This window comes from Microcebus murinus, chromosome X (genome assembly GCF_040939455.1).
Source record: "Microcebus murinus isolate Inina chromosome X, M.murinus_Inina_mat1.0, whole genome shotgun sequence".
Taxonomy (NCBI): Eukaryota; Metazoa; Chordata; class Mammalia; order Primates; family Cheirogaleidae; genus Microcebus; species Microcebus murinus.
The window spans coordinates 78466537-78484567 of NC_134136.1; the positions used below are offsets into that span (position 1 = coordinate 78466537).

The 18031-nt window shown below is 43.2% G+C and overlaps 1 protein-coding gene and 1 pseudogene across 2 annotated transcripts; both read left to right on the forward strand.

Annotated features, from left to right (window-relative positions):
• The first annotated feature begins 8983 nt into the window (after nucleotides 1-8983).
• Nucleotides 8984-9299, forward strand: LOC142865919 (large ribosomal subunit protein P1 pseudogene; annotated as a pseudogene).
• A 3644-nt stretch (nucleotides 9300-12943) lies between these two features.
• Nucleotides 12944-17990, forward strand: TSR2 (TSR2 ribosome maturation factor). 2 transcript variants are annotated; one of them, XM_012747829.3, is made up of 5 exons: nucleotides 12944-13068; nucleotides 13231-13321; nucleotides 15897-15988; nucleotides 16704-16880; nucleotides 17092-17990. In XM_012747829.3, the coding sequence occupies exons 1-5, from the start codon at nucleotides 12985-12987 to the stop codon at nucleotides 17224-17226; spliced, it is 579 nt and encodes a 192-aa protein (XP_012603283.1). In that variant the 5' UTR covers nucleotides 12944-12984; the 3' UTR covers nucleotides 17227-17990. The 2 variants fall into 2 exon arrangements, with proteins under 2 accessions (XP_012603283.1, XP_020140448.1); XM_020284859.2 differs by lacking the exon at nucleotides 13231-13321 and having other exon boundaries at nucleotides 12988-13068.
• The last annotated feature ends 41 nt before the right edge of the window (nucleotides 17991-18031 follow it).

Here is an 18031-nt window from a genome sequence, read left to right on the forward strand (position 1 = left end):
CCCCTTGAATTCCATGAGCTCTTCCGTCTACCTATTTCTTATTCCTTTCACAAAAAACTTCTCCAGATATAAGTTACACATTTCTGTCCCCACTTCACCTCCCATTCCCTCCTCAACCAACTCCAGTCTAGTTTCATACTACTCCACGGAACCTGCTCTTGTCAAAGTTACCAAAGACCTCACAACTGTTAGTTTATTTGTTTTGTTTTTGCTCATCCTACTTATCCTTTCAGTAGCATCTGACAGTCAAACCAATCCCTCCTTGAAAAATACATGTTTCTTCTCAGTCTCCATTGCTGACCTCTAAATGTCGAAGTTCTCTGAGCTTGTAGACCCAACTGCCCCCTTGTCATCTCCATTTGAATATCTCACAGGCACCTCAAATTGAACATGTCTAAAACAGAAATCTTGAAATCCCCCCAAGTCTGTTCCTCCTCCCACCCTCCCCCATCTCAGTACAACCAGCAGGTATTGAACTATTAATAGAAAGCTGAGAATCATCCCTTTCCTTCACTTCCTCCACACTCAGTTTATTATGGAATACTATTGATTTTATCTTTAAAATTTATCTTGAATTTGTCCACATCTCTCTGTCCACACTATCTCTAACCTACACCAAACTACGATTATCTCTTGTCTCCCTGCTTCTTCCTTTGCCCCTCTATAACTCCTTCTCCATACAGTAGCCAAAGTGGTCTTTCAAAAATGTAAATCAGAAAATTTCATTTTCCTGCATAAAACATTTTCCATTACATTTAAAATAACATTTAAACTTCTCATCATGACTAATAACGTCCCTGCCTTTGTCATTCACCTCATCTCCTGTAGCTCTTTCCCTCTCCTACTAAGCACTGTCACCCTGGCCTTTGTGCTTTCTGTTCCCTTTTCTTGGAAACTTCTTCCTCTGTCCCTCCATCTCCTCCTTCTGGGCATGCCTTAAATGTTACATCTTCAGAAGTGCTTTCCCTGATCACTCTCTCTCCTCTGTTATCTTTACTCAAATGTAAGCCCTGTGCAAGCAGAGCCTTTGTCTGTCTTGCTGGCTCTTCAGTGCTTAGCACTGTGCTTGGTACTTAGTCAGTATTCGATCAATATTTGGCAAATGAGTGAATGAATTAGGCAGTTTTTCTGAGGATCTGAATATAGTGTACCTGGGTGTGGGGGTTGAGACTCGTGTGAAAGATAAAATGAACTGGACAATTAAGGAGATGATTTTATTCAGGCTCTTGTAGTAGGGAGACCATACACTATTGAGAAATATCTCAAAGAAAAGGAAGGGGACTGGGGTTTTATGGAGGCAAGTAGGCAAGGGTTGATAATCTAGAAGTCTTATGGGGTGATGAGGAAGGTTAAAGACAGGTCTTATCTGAGTCATTGAGGAAAAGTGGAGGTGAGTCTTATCTTTTAATACATGTGAGCAGGGAGGTGCTTTGTGGTTAGCCCTTTCTCAGAGCACATAAACATGAAGGGATTTTTTTTTTTTTTTTTTGCCCATAGCTGCTTTCTAGAAATACATGGCTCAAATAAGTTTCATTACTGTCACTGGTTATCTCAGTTTCCATATGGGAGCTTAGTCTAGAGATTTCAATCTGGGGAATCATTTTAGGAGCCTCACTCTGGGAACCCATTCTTGGGTTCAATTTGAACAATCTGAGTGGACCAGCTAGGGCTGTTGTTGCAGGTAAGTTAGTCTGGAGTTTTAGCCTGAAGGACTCAGTCTTGGGACCTCGGTTTGGCAGATCAAGGAAATTTTCCTCTGTAGAACTCAATTTGGAAGCTGTTACTGCTAGGGGTACCCTGTCTTACTTTACACAAAGGGCTCATCCTGGATGTGATAGGTTGGTGCTCCATCCAAGGGTTTCATTCTGAGGTTGGCAATATGAGTTTCATTTTGCAGGTCTGAGTATGGCTTTAGAATGAGGATCTGAAACTTAATTCTGCAAAAGGAGTCTCTTGTGCCTGGGAAGCTTCTTTAGGGGTCTCTGGCAGGGTGTTTGTTCTGAGGACATCATTTTGTGGTTTTGTCTAGAAACTGTTTGGGCCACCTGATTTATGGTAGTCTGTCTAGGGGCTCAGGCATTGGTAGCTTACTCCCCAAGATCAATCTCCTTGTATTAATCAGTCAAGAGCTCTGTCTGTATCACTCACTATTGGGCGATCAGCATAGGGATTTGGATTTAGAGTTCTGAGTTATCATGGCTCAGACATCAGCCCACTCAAGAGGGCTCAGCTGTCATGAGATGTGATTGCATGTAAAAGAAAGACTGCCATATAATGATGGCTTAAACAACATAGAAACCTCTATTTATCTTAGTAAAATTAGTCCCAAGAAACTGCTTCTGTCTTCCATTTAAATTTCATTGGCCAAAGCTTATATCACATGGCCATACCCAACTGCAAGGGAGCCTAGGAAACGTAGTCTTTTAGTTGAACTGATGTCCACCTAGTTAAAAACATGGGTTCTGTTCCAAAGGAAGAAAGGAAGAATGGATATTGGGATATGAAGCTAGCAGCCTTACCACACAGGTGTCTCAGTCTGGGATTCACAGTCTGGGCTCCTGATTCTGTGGATACTATTTTGGGTACTCATTCTGGGGGTATGAATTTGGGATTCAAGAGATTAGAAGCTCAATCTGGGGAAATCAGTTTCATGATCACAAATTGGAGAATCTTGGTCAAGAAGCTTACGCTAAAGGACTCAGCTCATTTTCTGAGTCGGTGATTCTGAGTCTGACTGATTCAGGCTACAGATTCCCATTCTTGGTATTTTGTTTATAGGCGTCTCATTCAGGGAGTGATTAGACTGGGGGATCATACTAGTATTTTCATTGTAAGAGTTCAGTCTGAGAGCTTGATTTTTTGAGTTTCATGTGGGGCTCAGTCCAGTGTATGTCTGAGCCTCTGTATTGCCATCCTGGTGCTTCATTCTGGCAATGGGAGCAGATTTTGGAAGCTTAGTTTAAGGGGACCAACACATTTTTGGGGATTAACTTTCAGCCATTATATTTGGGATCAGTTTGGTGTCCTCAGTCTAGGTTGTCAGGGGCCTTTTCTCTCTGGATGCCTATCTGGGGATTTAGTTTTGGGATATGTCTTGGTAACTTAAACACTGGGAGCTCAGTCTTGGGATTCAGTGTGGGAGCTTCCTCAGGGGGGTTCAGTTGAATGGATAATCTGGGGGCTCATTCTGGGGCAGTTACAATGGGGGCTCAGTCTTGGAGGCTACTTCTTCAAACATGAGCCTAAGATTTTGAAAATGGGAGTTCATGCCGGTGGTCTAGCCTGTTCTACTTGGGTTGCTCTCTCTTCCATACAAATCTGAGGACTTAGACTTAGGGTATTGGTTTGGAGATGAGAACCTGGAAGCTCATCTGGAGCACTCAGGCTCCTGATCTCAATCTGTAGGCTCATTCTGGAAATGAGAGTTGAGAGGCTCAGACATGGGCAGCTCAGTGTGAAGCTATTAACTTCACAGTCTCATGCTCAGAAATTTGTGTTAGTCCTGAGAAGCAGACACCAAGATGGGATTAAGTGTGCAAGGATTTTATTAGGAGAAATGCCCATGTGAGAAAATGGGGAAGGTGCCATGGAAGGCAGAAGGTGGTGTGGTCTGACCCAAACTAAGGAGGGAGGGAGGGAAGGTTGAGTGGAAGTATTCTAGATTGCCATGCAAGGAAGGATTGGCTAGGCTGTCCAGGATTTTTTGAGCCAAAGTTTCTAAAGTATCCCCACTGCACTCAGTTATTGGTTAGGAGTAGCTCATGGGGAAGTATTGCCTTTGCACAAATATGGGATGGGTTTCAGAACAGCAGCTGGGGCCCTTGATCAATCACTCCCTATAGTTTAAGGTCTGTGAGATCCTGTCTCATGGCTACTATGGGCCCATACTGGTGGCTTTCTCTGGGGATTCTCTCTAGAGTTAATTTGGGGCATGTTATCTAGGGGCCCAGACATTAGGTTTTCAGTCTGAGGGAACCTGTCTGTTTCAGAACATGGGCTCACCATTCTTCCAAGTGAAGTATCACAAGAATGGAAAAACAAGCACCACATGTACTCACCATCAAATTGGCGCTAATTGATTAACACTAATGTGCACATATGGAAGTAACATTCATTGGGTGTCAGACAGGTGGGAGGGGGAGGAGGGGATGAGTAAATTCACACCTAATGGGTGTGGTGTGCACTGTCTAGGGGATGGACACACTTGCAGCTCTGACTTAGGTGGTACAAAGGCAATATATATAACCAAACCATTTGTACCCTGCAACGTTTTGAAAAAAAAAAAAAAAGAACATGGGCTCAGTTTGTACTTTCAGTGGGCAGGGGGATGAGTCTGTGGGCTCAGTATGTGAGGGATCCTTTATCCTTTTTGGAATTCAGCCTGGGCCCACGTGCAGGATATCCATCCCCACACTCCTTCAAGGAGCTAAGTTTGGGGACTCAGTCCTACAGCTCTACCTAGAGGCTCATTATGAGAGTTTTTTTTTTTTTTTTGAGACAGAGTGTCACTCTGTTGCTTGGGCTAGAGTGCTGTGGCATCAGCCTAGCTCACAGCAACCTCGAACTCCTGGGCTCAAACGAACCTAATGCCTCAGCCTCTTGAGTAGCTGGGACTACATGCATGCACCACCATGCCCGGCTAATTTTTTCTATATATTTTTAGTTGGCCAATTAATTTCTTTCTATTTTTAGTAGAGACAGGGTCTCTCTCTCGCTCAGATTACTTTTGAACTCTTGACCTTGAGTGATCCGCCTGCTTTGGCCTCCCAGAGTGCTAGGATTACAGGCGTGAGCCACCGCGCCCAGCCAACTTTGAGAGATTTGATGTTGACAGTTCACTCTTTTTTTTTTTTTGGTATTTAATTTATTATTTTTATTTTAATGTATTATAGGGGTACAAGTGTTAAGGTTACTTATATTGCCCACGGCCCCCTCCCCCCTCGAGTCAGAGCTTCAAGCGTGTCCATCCCCCAAATGTTGCACATCTTACTTGTTGTGGTTGTATATACCCATCCCCTCCTCCTCCCTCCCACCCTCCCGACACCCGATAAATGTTACTCCTATATGTCCACTTAGGTGTTGATCTGTTAATACCCATTTGCTGGTGAGTACATGTGGTGCTGGTTTTTCCATTCTTGAGATACTTCACTTAGTAGAATGGGTTCCAGCTCTATCCAGGAGTATAGAAGAGGTGCTATATCACCGTTGTTTCTTAAAGCTGAGTAGTACTCCATGGTATACATATACCACATTTTATTAATCCACTCATGAATTGATGGGAACTTGGGTTGTTTCCACAGCTTTGCAATTGTGAATTGTGCTGCTATAAACATTCGAGTGCAGGTGTCTTTTTCATAAAGTGACTTTTGATCTTTTGGATAGATGCCCAGTAGTGGAATTGCTGGATCAAATGGTAGATCTACTTGTATCGCTTTGAGGTATCTCCATATTGCTTTCCTCAGAGGTTGAACTAGTTTGCAGTCCCACCAGCAGTGTAGGAGTGTTCCTCTCTCTTCTGTTTAAGTCCATTATTTCTTTGTTGATTTTCTGTTTGGAGGATCTGTCCTGTGCTGTCAGTGGGGTATTATAGTCTCCGACTATTATGGTGTTGTTGTTTATCCATTTGTTTAGATCAAGTAGAGTTTGATTTATGAATCTGGGTGCACCAAGGTTGAGTGCATATATATTTAGAAGTGTTATGTCTTGTTGTTGAACTGTACCCTTCACCATTATATAGTGACCTTCTTTGTCTTTTATTACTTTTGTTGATTTAAAAACTAAGTTATCTGTAATCAGCACCACCATGCCAGCTTTCTTTTGGCTTCCGTTTGCTTGAAATATCATTCTCCACCCCTTTACCTTTAGTCTAATTGGATCCTTGCAGGTTAGATGTGTTTCCTGAAGGCAGCAGATACTTGGCTTGTGTTTTTTTATCCATTCGGACACCCTATGTCTCTTGAGTGGGGAGTTCAAGCCATTCACATTTATTGAGATAACTGATAGGTGGGACAGATTTCTCTGTTCATTATGTTGGGTTGAACTTTGTTGCTTTGTTTTCTCTCTTGAGCCATTGTAGTGTCTGGGCTTTAATCTTTATCTTTGAGTAGATTTACATTCGTTAGTGTTTATTGTGCTGATCTGTGGGTAACACTGTTTTGGATACTTCTTGAAGGTATTGTCTTGTCTTGGTGAATTCCCTCAGTCTTTGCTTATCTGAGAATGTCTTGATTTCTCCTTTATATACAAAACTTAGTTTTGCAGGGAATAAGATTCTAGGCTGGGCATTGTTCTGTTTTAGAAGAGTGAGAATGGAGCCCCAGTCTCTCCTTGCTTGTAAAGTCTCATTAGAGAAGTCTGGTGTTATTTGAATTGGCTTTCCTTTCTATGTTACTTGCTTCTTTCGTCTTACAGCTCTTAGAAGGGCCTCTTTAGTTGGTATTTTGGTCAGTCTGAAGACTTCCAGTCGTGACGTCTTCCTGTTTGCATTGAATCTCCCAGGGGTCCTCTGAGCTTCTTGAACTTGTATATCAAGATTTTTAGTGAGGACTGGGAAATTTTCCTCTATTATATCTTCAAATAGCTTGTCCAACCCTTGAGTGTTGTCTTCTTCCCCTTCTGGCAACCCTATGACCCTCACATTAGGTTTCTTCACATAATCCCACATCTCTTGTTGGCTTTGGACAGTTCACTCTTGATACACTCATTCTGGTGGTTTGGTCAGGATAGGATTCAATATGGGAGCCTGATATTTGGTCTGAGATATGACTGAGCCTCTCACTCAGTGAGTGCCAGTTGCAGAGCTCAATCTGAGTGGTTGAGTCTGGTCTGCTTTGGAAGGCTCAGGTAGTGGGAGCTCAGTCTGTGATATTTTAGCCTGATATCAAGCCTGGGGAATCTTGATGTGATGAACTTACCTGAGGTTCTCTGGGGGTGGGGGGCTCTGTCTTGGGATCCCAGGCTAGGCCCTAGTCTGAAATCTTCTATCTGGAACCACCCCTTGCACTTAGACACCAGAAGTTCAATGTGGTGGTTCAATCTACATTTCAGTCTTAAAACTCAGTCTGAGGTGTCATGCTGGGGGTTGAGTTTGGGCTTAGGCTTTGGGAGTTCAGTCTTGAACACTTTGATATGGCCATCTGAAGACTCAATGTAGCCTGAAATGTTTGTGCTAGATCAGGATACTTAAACTGGAATACATGGACTTACAAAGTATCATGCATAGAATCTGGGGTGTCCTGTGTATTTGGATGTGAAAAAAAATAGATTTTATTTTCAATAATCTCTAATGAAATTGAGCATTTCTTTCAATAATGAATGTGACAACCAATCACAGTAGTATTAAGAGTTTCTACGACTTTGTCACCAATACACAGAGTTTTTCTTTACAGCAGATCTCTTAAAATATTGTTTATAATTATCATTACTTCAAAATCACAGTAGTCATTTAACCTGCTAGCAGATCATAGTTTTTACTGCATTAACATATATATTAGGCCGGGCGCAGTGGCTCACACCTGTAATCCTAGCACTCTGGGAGGCTAAGGCTGGAGGATTGCTCAAGGCCAGGAGTTTGAAATCAGCCTGAGCAAGAGTGAGACCTCATCTCTACTAAAAATAGAAAGAAATTAATTGAACAACTAAAAACATATAGAAAAAATTAGCCGGGCATGGTGGCACATGCCTATAGTCCCAGCTACTCAGGAGGCTGAGGCAGAAGGATTGCTTGAACCCAGGAGTTTGAGGTTGCTGTGAGCTAGGCTGACGCCAGGGCACTCTAGCTCGGGCAACAGAGTGAGACTGTCTCAAAACAACATCAACAGCAACAAAAAAACAACAACAAAAAAACCCCACATATATTTGTTTCTGATATTTTTTATTGTAATTTTTAAATTGGAAAATGAATATGCAACTTGGAATGGTGATTTTGTAATATTTTTGATAATTGTATTTTAAATATACTTGATTTCCTTTGTAAATCTGTATTTTATTTTATGCATTTAAAAACATTATTTTGGGAAAGGATATATTGGCTTCACCAGATTGCCAGATGAGTGTTCAAGGCACAGAAAGGGTGAAGAAGCCTGTAACTTAGGATCCTCAGCCTTGGACTTCAGTCTCAAGGCCAAATTTGTGTTCATTCATAGGCCTTGGTTTGTTTAGAGCCCAGAGGGGGACTCCATGGGTGGGAATATCTAACAGGCCTACTCTATCCATGTATGTTTGAGGCCTCAGATCCTGGGATCTTGAACGGAGGTTCTCAGTACCTTTGCTTTGAGCCCTTTGAACTCAGCCTAGATTGCTGAGTTTATGAAAATAAGTCTTTGGAGCTCTGGAGGGGCATATGCCCCTGAGGTTCTCAGTCTGGGAATGCTTGTATTTATCATCACATTACCCTGTTGCTTCCTGCCTCTGTGGATTTTCACACATTGTTTCCTCCGCACAGAAGGCTCTTTGCTCCTTTTAGTAACACTCCCCCACCCCAACACACAAACTCCTCATCACCCAGCAAAATTCCACTCAAACTTTATCAATCACCTCAGGCACCATCTCCTCCAAGAGGCTGCCACAGTCCTCAAGGCTGGCTGAGTCAGGGACCCACTGCTGGACTTCATGGGCTCCTGTGCTCCTTTCTTCTTTAGCATTACACAGAGGTAGAATTATCATAGAAATAATAAACCTTAAACCTCAGGACCCCATGCTTACACAGGCTACTTCTAGGTCTCTGATCATTGAGCATGATCAATTTAAAGAGTGTTTAAGCTTTGTCACTGCACAAGTAAAGGTAAAATACCCTGAAATCTTACAGCTTACATGTAAAAGAAACTAGATAATTCAAAAATTTGATCAACTGAATCGAATTGAAATCAGTTCTTTCCCTTTTCCTCGGCTGCCGTCAAGGTGCTTGGTCCTTCTGAGAAAGCTAAGGTCACGTGGAGGTGAGGCCTTCACTTCCTCTGCGACTAGCCCAGTATTCACCGGCGCCATGGCCTCTGTCTCTGAGCTTGCCTGCATCTACTTGGCCTTCATTCTGCTTGAAGATGAGGTGATTGTCCCGGAGGATAAGATCAATGCCCTAATTAAAGCAGCTGGTGTAAATGTTGAACCATTTTGGCCTGGCTTGTTTGCAAAGGCTCTGGCCAATGTCAACACAGGGAGCCTCATCTGCAGTGTAGGGGCTGGAGGACCCGCCCCCTCTGCTGCTGCTGCCCCAGCTCAGGAGAAGAAAGTAGAAACAAAGAAAGAAGAATCTGAGAAGTCTGATGATGGAATGGGCTTTGGTCTTTTTGACTAAATCTCTTTTATAACATGTTCAGTAAAAAGTTGAACTCTTTAAAAAAAGAAATCAAGTTTTTTGTATTCTGTCTAGAAAGTATTATGATTGTCATATACAGAGGATATCAAAGAGTTTATATCTGAAAACATGTAGACAAAATTAATAAAGAGGTAGCAAATAAAAATATTTTACTTTTTCTGGTTTTTAAGATGTCTGTGGCATTTGTCAGGTTTTTTTTTTTGGGGGGGGGGCAGTGTCTTACTCTGTCACCAGGTTAGAGTGCCATGGCGTCAGCCTAGCTCACAGCAACCTCAAACTCCTGGGTTCAAGCTATCCTCCTGCGTCAGCCTTCCAAGTAGCTGAGACTACAAGCATCCATCACTACGCCCAGCTAATTTTTTCTATTTTTAGTAGAGATGAGATCTTGCTCTTGCTCAGGCTTGTCTTGAACTCCTGACCTCAAGCGAGCCTCCCATTTTGGCCTCCTATCCAGAGTGCTAGGATTACAGGTGTGAGCCACCACACTGGGCCACATTTGTCAGTTTTAAAAAATTTTTAATTTGTAAAATTTGTGATTTCTTTTATAATTTTAAAGAAATACTTTTGTATCTAATTTTGTACTATTTTTCTTAAAGAGAGCTTGCAAAATTGTATCTGATTCAGGTCCTTCAAAAGATAGTTTCAACCTGGGCACTGATCACACTCTATAATCTTGGGATAGTCTTCTGTACCAGACTTTGAAGTACTTGAGCATCTTACCAAATTTCATGAACCAGTATTTCAGCACAGGGACAGGTATAGAAGTGTCAGAACTGTTTGTTAACATGGTTTAGCACAAAGTTTGCAACCTTTGCTGTGTGAGGGAATCATCTACATTACTTTTCTAAAAACAGAAATATTTATTGAGCTATTATTTACATACAATAAGTTTCACCCATTTAAAGGGTACAGTTCAATGGTTTTGAGTATATTTACAGAGTAAACTGTGTTAGTTTACTAGGGCTGCCGTAACGAAATACTACAGACTGGATGGCTTAAACAATGACAATTAAGTTTCTCACAGTTCTGGAGGCTAGAGGTCTGAGACCAAAGTGTCAGCAGGTTTGCTTTCTTCTGATTTTCTCCTTAGCCTTTTTGCTGTGTGTAGACATGGTTGTCTCTGTGCATACACGTGTCTTGTGTCCCTCTTTGTCTTCATCCTAATCTCCTCCTCTTCTTAGTTTCTTGTTTGTTTTTTTAGAGATAGTCTCGCTATGTTTCCCAGGATGGACTCAAACTCCTGGGCTCAAGGGATACTCCTGCCTCAACCCTCTGAGTAGCTGCGACTACAGACATGGGCCATATCCTTCAATCTCTTCTTTATAAGGACATCAATCATAATGGATTAGGGCCCACTTATATGACCTCATTTTACCTTAATTACCTCTTTAAAGGCCCTATCTCCTAATATAGTCACATTCTGAGGTACTGTGGGTTAGGACTTCTAAATATGAATCTGGGAGTGGTGGACACAATTTAGCCCATCATCTAATTTTAGAACATTTTCATCACCACCCAAAGTAACCCTGAACCCATTAGGGGTGACACTTTATTCTCCCTCCATCCAAGACCTGGGCAACCATTCATGTATTTTCTATTTCTATAGCTTTGCCTATTACATTTCATACAAATTGTATCATCCAATATATGGTCTTTTTTTGACTGGTCAGTTGTGATGTCCCCTCTTTCATTCATAATTTCAATAATTTGAGTCATCTTTCTTTTTGTTTTTTCCTTAGTTAATTTAGCTAAAGGTTTGTAAATTTTTCTGATCTTTTCATATAACCGACTTTTGGTTTCACTGATTTTCTCTATTGTTTTTCTTTCTCTATTTCATTTATTTCTGCTCTAATCTTTATTATTTCCCTTCTTTTTTTTTTTAGTTGTTTGGCTAATTTCTTTCTATTTATAGTAGAGACAGGGTCTCGCTCTTGCTCAAGCTGGTCTCGAACTCCTGAGCTCAAGCAATCCTCCTGCCTCGGCCTCCCAGAATGCTAGGATTACAGGTATGAGCCATCATGCCTGGCCTATGATTTCCCTTCTTATGCTTGCTTTTGGGTTGCTTTTCTAGTTTCCTAGTGTGGAAGCTTAGATTATTAATTTGAGATCTTTCTTCTTTTAAATATGTACTTCTACAACTAAAAATTTCCCTCTAAGTGTTGGTTTAGGTGTATCTCATAAATTGTTACACTATATTTTTGTTTTCATTCATTTCAAAGTATTTTCTAATTTCCTTTGTGATTTTTTCTTTAACCCATTTGTTATTTAGGAGTGTGTTATTTTCCACATTTTTGTGAATTTCACACGTTTATTTTTGTTAATGATTTCTAATTTTACTCCATTGTGGTTGGAGAACATATTTTGCATTATTTCAATCCTATTATTATCTATTGAGGCCTGCTTTATGGCCTAATATATGATCTGTCCTGGAGAATGTTCCTGTGCACTTCAGAAAAATGTGTACAGTTGTCCCTGGGCACTTATGGGGGATTGGTTCCAGGATCTCTCTCTGCTCAAGTCACTGATCTAAAATTTCATAGTTGCTGGGTGTGGTGGCTGGCACCTGTAATCCCATCTCCTGGAGAGGCTGAGGTGGGAGGATTGCTTGAGCCCAGTAATTCAAGGCAACCGTGAGTTATGATCATGCCACTGCACTCTAGCTTGGGCAACAGAGCAAGACCTTGTCTATAAAATAAAATGCATATACTTGCATATAACCTAAGTACATCCTCCTGTATACTTTAGATCATCTCTAGATTACTTATATTAATAATACCTAAAACAGTGTGAATGCTATGTAAATAGTTGTTATACTAGGGAATAATGACAAGAAAAAGTTTGTACATGTTCAGTACATATGTAAATTCCCCAAATTTTTCTGTCTGAGGTTGGCTGAATCCACGGATGTATAACCCCCACACAGAGAGGGCCTACTGTATTCCGTTGCTGTTGGTTGCAGTGTTCTATAGAAGTTAGGATGCTTTTTTAAAAAATTTAGATTTTTGGCCCAGCACAGTGGCTCACGCCTGTAATCCTAGCACTCCAGGAGGCCGAGGCCAGAGGATCGCTCAAGGTCAGGAGTTCAAGACCAGCCTGAGCAAGAGCAAGACCCCATCTCTACTAAAAATAAGAAGAAATTAGTTGTACAACTAAAAATATATAGAAAAAATTACCTGGGCATGGTGGCACATGCCTGTAGTCCCAGCTACTTGGGAGGGTGAGGCAGGAGTACGGCTTGAGCCCAGGAGTTTGAGGCTGCTGTGACTAGGCTGACGCCATGGCACTCTAGCCTGGGGAACAGAGCAAGACTGTCTCAAAAAAATAAAAAATAAATAAATAAATAAAATTTAGATTTTTTAGGCTATGCTCACTGAGTCCTCTGCCTCAGGTCCTGGAATCTGTATCTGCAATAAGTTCCCCATATCTTTCCTGCGAAGTACCCACGGACCCGGAACCCATGGGCCCACATATCCCCCATGTTTGGTGTCCTTTAAGAGAGTAACTGCGGCGGTGTCATCGATCGCTCTGATACACTTTTCTATTGCTCTAGTCTCGCTGCCAGGTCCGCGGAAAAAGAGAATCTGTGTTCTTAAGCTCGGCTTCCGGCTCATTCTGCCTGGGCCAAGCTGCACAGCGATTGGGCCACCTGGGCGTCACATGCACAGGGCTGGATGATGGCGGGTGCTGGGGATGATGCGCGAGCTCTTTTCCGGGCTGGGGTTCGTGCGGTGCTGGAGGCCTGGCCGGCGTTGCAGGTCAGTGGGGCCACGGCAGGATGGAGATTATGGCCCGGGGCAGAATAGGAATTGGCTGGGCCAGGCGCCTGAGGCTTGGCTGGGCGGCATAAGCGGAGAAGCCACTGGCCACCCCAGGCCAGCTCCCACGTTGACATGGTGGGTTTGGGCCTGTGTTCCCAGATCGCTGTGGAGAATGGCTTCGGGGGCGTGCACAGTCTGGAGAAGGCTGAATGGCTGGGGGGTGCAGTGGAGGATTACTTCATCCGCAATGGTGAGTGCATGTGCGGCCCTGTGACCCCTCTGTGTAGGGGTGTGGCGAAGAGGACCCCCATTCTGGAGAGCCTGCATTTCCTCTTGGGCAATTGTAGGTTGGTACCTGAAGGCGAGGTGGAACGAATAAAGGCTTCGGAGGCAGAATCCTGGGTTCCAATGCCTAACGGGTTGTGTTACTGACGTATGGTATCACGCAGATCAAGGTAATTTAGCTCCCCGGAAACTAAATTTCCTATCTCTTAAAATGGGTATAAAAGTATTCACTCCAGCGCTGTCCGATAGAAATATGCGAGTTGCAATTTTTAACAACGACTTTGTTAAGGTAAAATGAAGCAGTGAAATTAACAATGTATGTTAACAAGCTTAATATATCCGAAATATTTCAACATGTAATCAGTATAAAACATTGAGATAGTTTACACCTTTTTTAGTATTGTTTTTTAAAATCTGGTATTTTACAGTTTTAGCACATCTCAGTTTGGCCTTAGCCTCATTTCAAATGTTCTGTAACCACATGTAGCTGTTTGGACAGCAAAGATCTACATTTTTAAGCTTGTCTTGAGGGTTATACAAGAAAAAGGAGCCTGACATAGGGTCTGTGCATAGTATGGTTTTTACAAAATTCTTCATTTTCTAGCCTTGGAGATGACATTAGGCAGAGTCATTTCTCTTGAGAAAGTTTACTATATAGTCAGGGATCCAATCAAATAAATAGACAGTTAATAACACTGGGTGATAAGTGTTCTCATAAAGAGGAGCTCAGGGTGCATGGGGTAACATGAGACAGGGGAAAAGGCTTCTCAGGGGAGGTGGTGATTGGGCTGGGTCTTAAGGGATGAGAAGGAGTTCACTAGGTGGGGGAGGCAGAGAGAGCAACACTCAAATTCTGCAGTATGAGGAGGTAATGTGTTATATTTGGAAAGTAGCAGGGAGCTCAGTATTAGAGTAAGGGTGTGTGCACATGGTGGTGGTGTGGAGGAGTGGTAGAGAATGAAGATGGAGGATAAGGAGTCCTCCCAAAAGGGTAAGACATGGAAGGTCTCATGTGCTTTTGGATTTATTATTTTGGCCAGTGTTTGCCAAAATGCATGCTATGGAAGACTACTCCTGTTAGGTGTTCAGTAAAGAAAAAGCTTCTCCAATCAAATTATATAAGAAAAGCTCTTTTCTTCAGCTCCCACTTGAGTTTCAACACTTATAAGCATATTAAATGCTTGGATAAGAATAAGAACCACTAAAAGAAACCTGTTTGCTTTTGCTTCCCGTTAGCTTTCTATGGATAGCTTCCCTTAAAACTCATCAGAACAGATATTACTCAAAGGCAAACTATGAAACACTGCAGTAGGTGATAAAAATTCATGGGCAGGTTCTAAGGTGAGTAATAGGATGGGATTTACTGGCTGGAAAGTTCAGGAAGTAATCATTTTGGAGCATGGACTGGAAAGAGAAAGACTAATGAGAAGGCTGTTTTTATCTAGAAAATGATGAGGCCTGAAGTAGGACAGTGGCAATAGATATGGAAAAGAAGGTGTGGATGGGGCCTTGGAAAGTGCTTGGTTGTAGAGGGGAGTGGACAAGAAGCAGGATTCTGGTTTCAGTTGCTAGGTGGATTAGGTGCCTTACATGGAATAGAGGAATCCGGGAAGATGAGAAGCAAGTTTGGAGGTTAAGGTCATAAGTCTGGCTTTGGATATGGAGGGTCTGAGGCACCTGTGAAACACCCAGGCACAGAGTAGTCTGAATTGGAGACAGATTTAGGGAATATTAGATTTGAGTGGTAGGGAAAGCCAAAGGGGTGGATGAACTCTCCCAGGGAGAGCATATAGAGGGAAGAAGGGTGAGGAGCTTTGTGGAAGGTTTTCTTGAGTTACCCTCTAATTCAGAAAAAATAGAGCATGGGCCCATAAGATAACTGAAGCCCAGAGAGGAGAGCTCAGCCAAAGTTAGACAGTAGTGTGTTGGTGTCAAGGTCATGACAGTTTCATCAGTACTACATCCATTTCTTCTTGCCTGTCCCATTGGTCTGTGGCCTCCTGTATTAGTGGAGCCACAGTTGTGAAGATCTCTACACTTCAAAAACTTCAGCCCTTGAGTGATGGGAAATTAACATGGATTATGTATCTCCCCTGTACCAGGCATTGTGTTGGATGACTCCTCATAACAGACATTTGAGGAGGCCACCATTTGCCCCACTTTACAGATAAGAAAACTGAGGCTCAGAGAGGAATCAGTAGCTTCCTAAAAGTCACACAAAGGGGAGGCCAGTTAGAATAGGCTGAATGAAAGAGGGTGAGTGTGGGGCTGGGAGCTGTGGGAAGAGGGCTTGGTAGGATTCAAGAGATTGGAAATTAGGTATTAAAATTTAGTGTTTTTTTTTTTTTTAAAAAAAAAAACAAAAACAAACCCATGTTAAAATCTAGAATGCAGAGCACTCTAGCAAATAAAAGACTCATAGTTTGGGGCTTTACCCACCAACCAGATGCAGACCCACCAAGTAGGTATTGAAGAGTAGTAGGTAGGAGTGATGCAGTTGGCTGATCTTTGACCAAAGGGACCTGTCCTTTTCTACTCAGCTGACTTGGAGCTAGATGAGGTGGAGGACTTCCTCGGGGAGCTAATGACCAATGAATTTGATACAGTAGTGGAGGATGGGAGTCTGCCCCAGGTAAGCTTAATGTGGGCATAGCTGCCTTCTCCGTGCCTGCAGTCTTTGTGGTGGTGGTGGTGTTTTTTTAGAGATGGGGTCTCTCTCTTGCTCAGGCTGATCTCGAACTCCTGAGCTCAAGCGATCATCCGCGTCGGCCTTACAGAGTGCTGGGATTACAGCCGTGAGCCACCATGCCTGGCCGCTTACAATCTTTCTTTTCCCCAACTGTCTGTTTTGGGCTAAGACTCTTGGCTCTAACCATTCTTCTCTTGGGTCCTGCACAAGACCCTTCTGTGACTCCCTGTTGCATAGAGGAACAAGTCTAGTCTTTCTAGGTCTTTCCAAACCCTGTCTTTCTCCATATACCATTCCCAGGCAGGCCTGTTCCTCACCCCCATCCCAAGGGCAGGGCAGGTCAGGTCAGGCCAGCCCAGGTACATTTTCATCCCTGCTCTGGTTAACATTGCTCGTCCTGATAAGATTGCCTTCTATTTTATATCTTTTTCAAAGACCAGTTCTAGTGCCTTCTCTGCTATTAGGCCCTCCTTCGATGCTTCAGGCCCTCACCTGAGCCCTTTATATGTGGTTGCTTCATTGGTGAACTCCTTGGGGAGGAAAGATGCCTATTCTCTTCTGGAAAATTCCAACCCACGCCCCACGCTTGCTGCAAACATGGGCTGGTTGCATAGTAGATTCTCTCAAAAATCCAAGCTGATTGAATGTTTCTTTGTAGGTGAGCCAGCAGCTGCAGACCATGTTCTACCACTTCAAGAGAGGTGATGGGGCTTCTCTGAGGGAGATGGCTTCCCACATCACTCAGAGAAAGTGCAGGGTCACAGCCACTGCACTTAAGACAGCCAGAGAGACTAATGAGGATGAAGATGATGGGGGCAGTGTGGAAGAGATGGAGGTGAAGTGGGTGCCCCGTGGGTGTGTGTGGGGGGGATACAGGTGTTTTCAATTTTCTGGGAGAGCAAGCTAGATTCACAGAGGGTGGTGGTGGTATTATCCAGAGAGGGCAAGGAACTTTCTTAAAGTCACATAGCTAGTCCTGGAAAAGCTGGGAGCAGAGCCAGAGTCCCCACTGGCCAGTGTATTTAGCTCTCATATTTCCCCTCCAGGTCTCAGCTACAAATGATGGGGCTGCTACAGATGGAGTCTGCTCCCAGCCTGAACCCTCTGATCCAGAGTCTCAGACTATTAAGGAAGAAGATATAGTGGAAGATGGCTGGACCATTGTCCGGAGAAAGAAATGAGTGGTTCTGGAAATGGTTTGGGCCCTTATTTGCTAGTTTTGAGACTTGCTTTGTAGGGGATTTTTGGAGGGTTAGAGACCTCTGGACTGGTTGGTTACCCCATCCTTATCCTCTTTCCTGTTCCACTATCCAGCTCTCTCCAAGGGAAGAAAAGCCCTAGGGTCCTTGGTTTTGGGGGTGATGGGACCTGGTCCAGCCCCTGGGCCTTAAGTTACCATCTGGGTGATGAGAACAGGTTTCCCAGCACAGTGTCTCTTGGGTGTAGTCATTGTGAAGAGGGGGATGATGGGTGTGGGTGTGGCTGGAGGAGCTAGATGCTGGTTGACAGTGGGCAGGTGGATTTGTGGAGGGAGAGGACCAGCAGGAGAACCAGTACTCAGTGCTGGGGGGCTGGCTGGGTCAGGAATGGTGAGATGAACATGCAAATGGAAGAGAAAATAGTTAAAGATGTGAACGAAAGTAGCTGTGGAGCCTCTCCCTTATCCTACCACACCACACACACACACACACACACACACACACACACGGGGCAGTGCTGTACCCCTGGCCAACACATGGAACCACATAGAAGTGTTCCCTTCCTGCAGCCCAGCCTCCTGCCCTACATTCCTTTAGCAATTCTAAGGCCATGGTTAGGTGCTGGGCTTGGGAGAGCTGGACTTTGTTTTCTGTCTCCTCCAGCCTCTTTCCTCACTCTTTATCCCATCCCATTTAGGTCCAGGGATCAGGCTTGAGATCCTAATAAATAATACCTTATTGCTTAATCTGTGGCTTGACCTTTGAATAACCTTGGAATCAGCCTCTA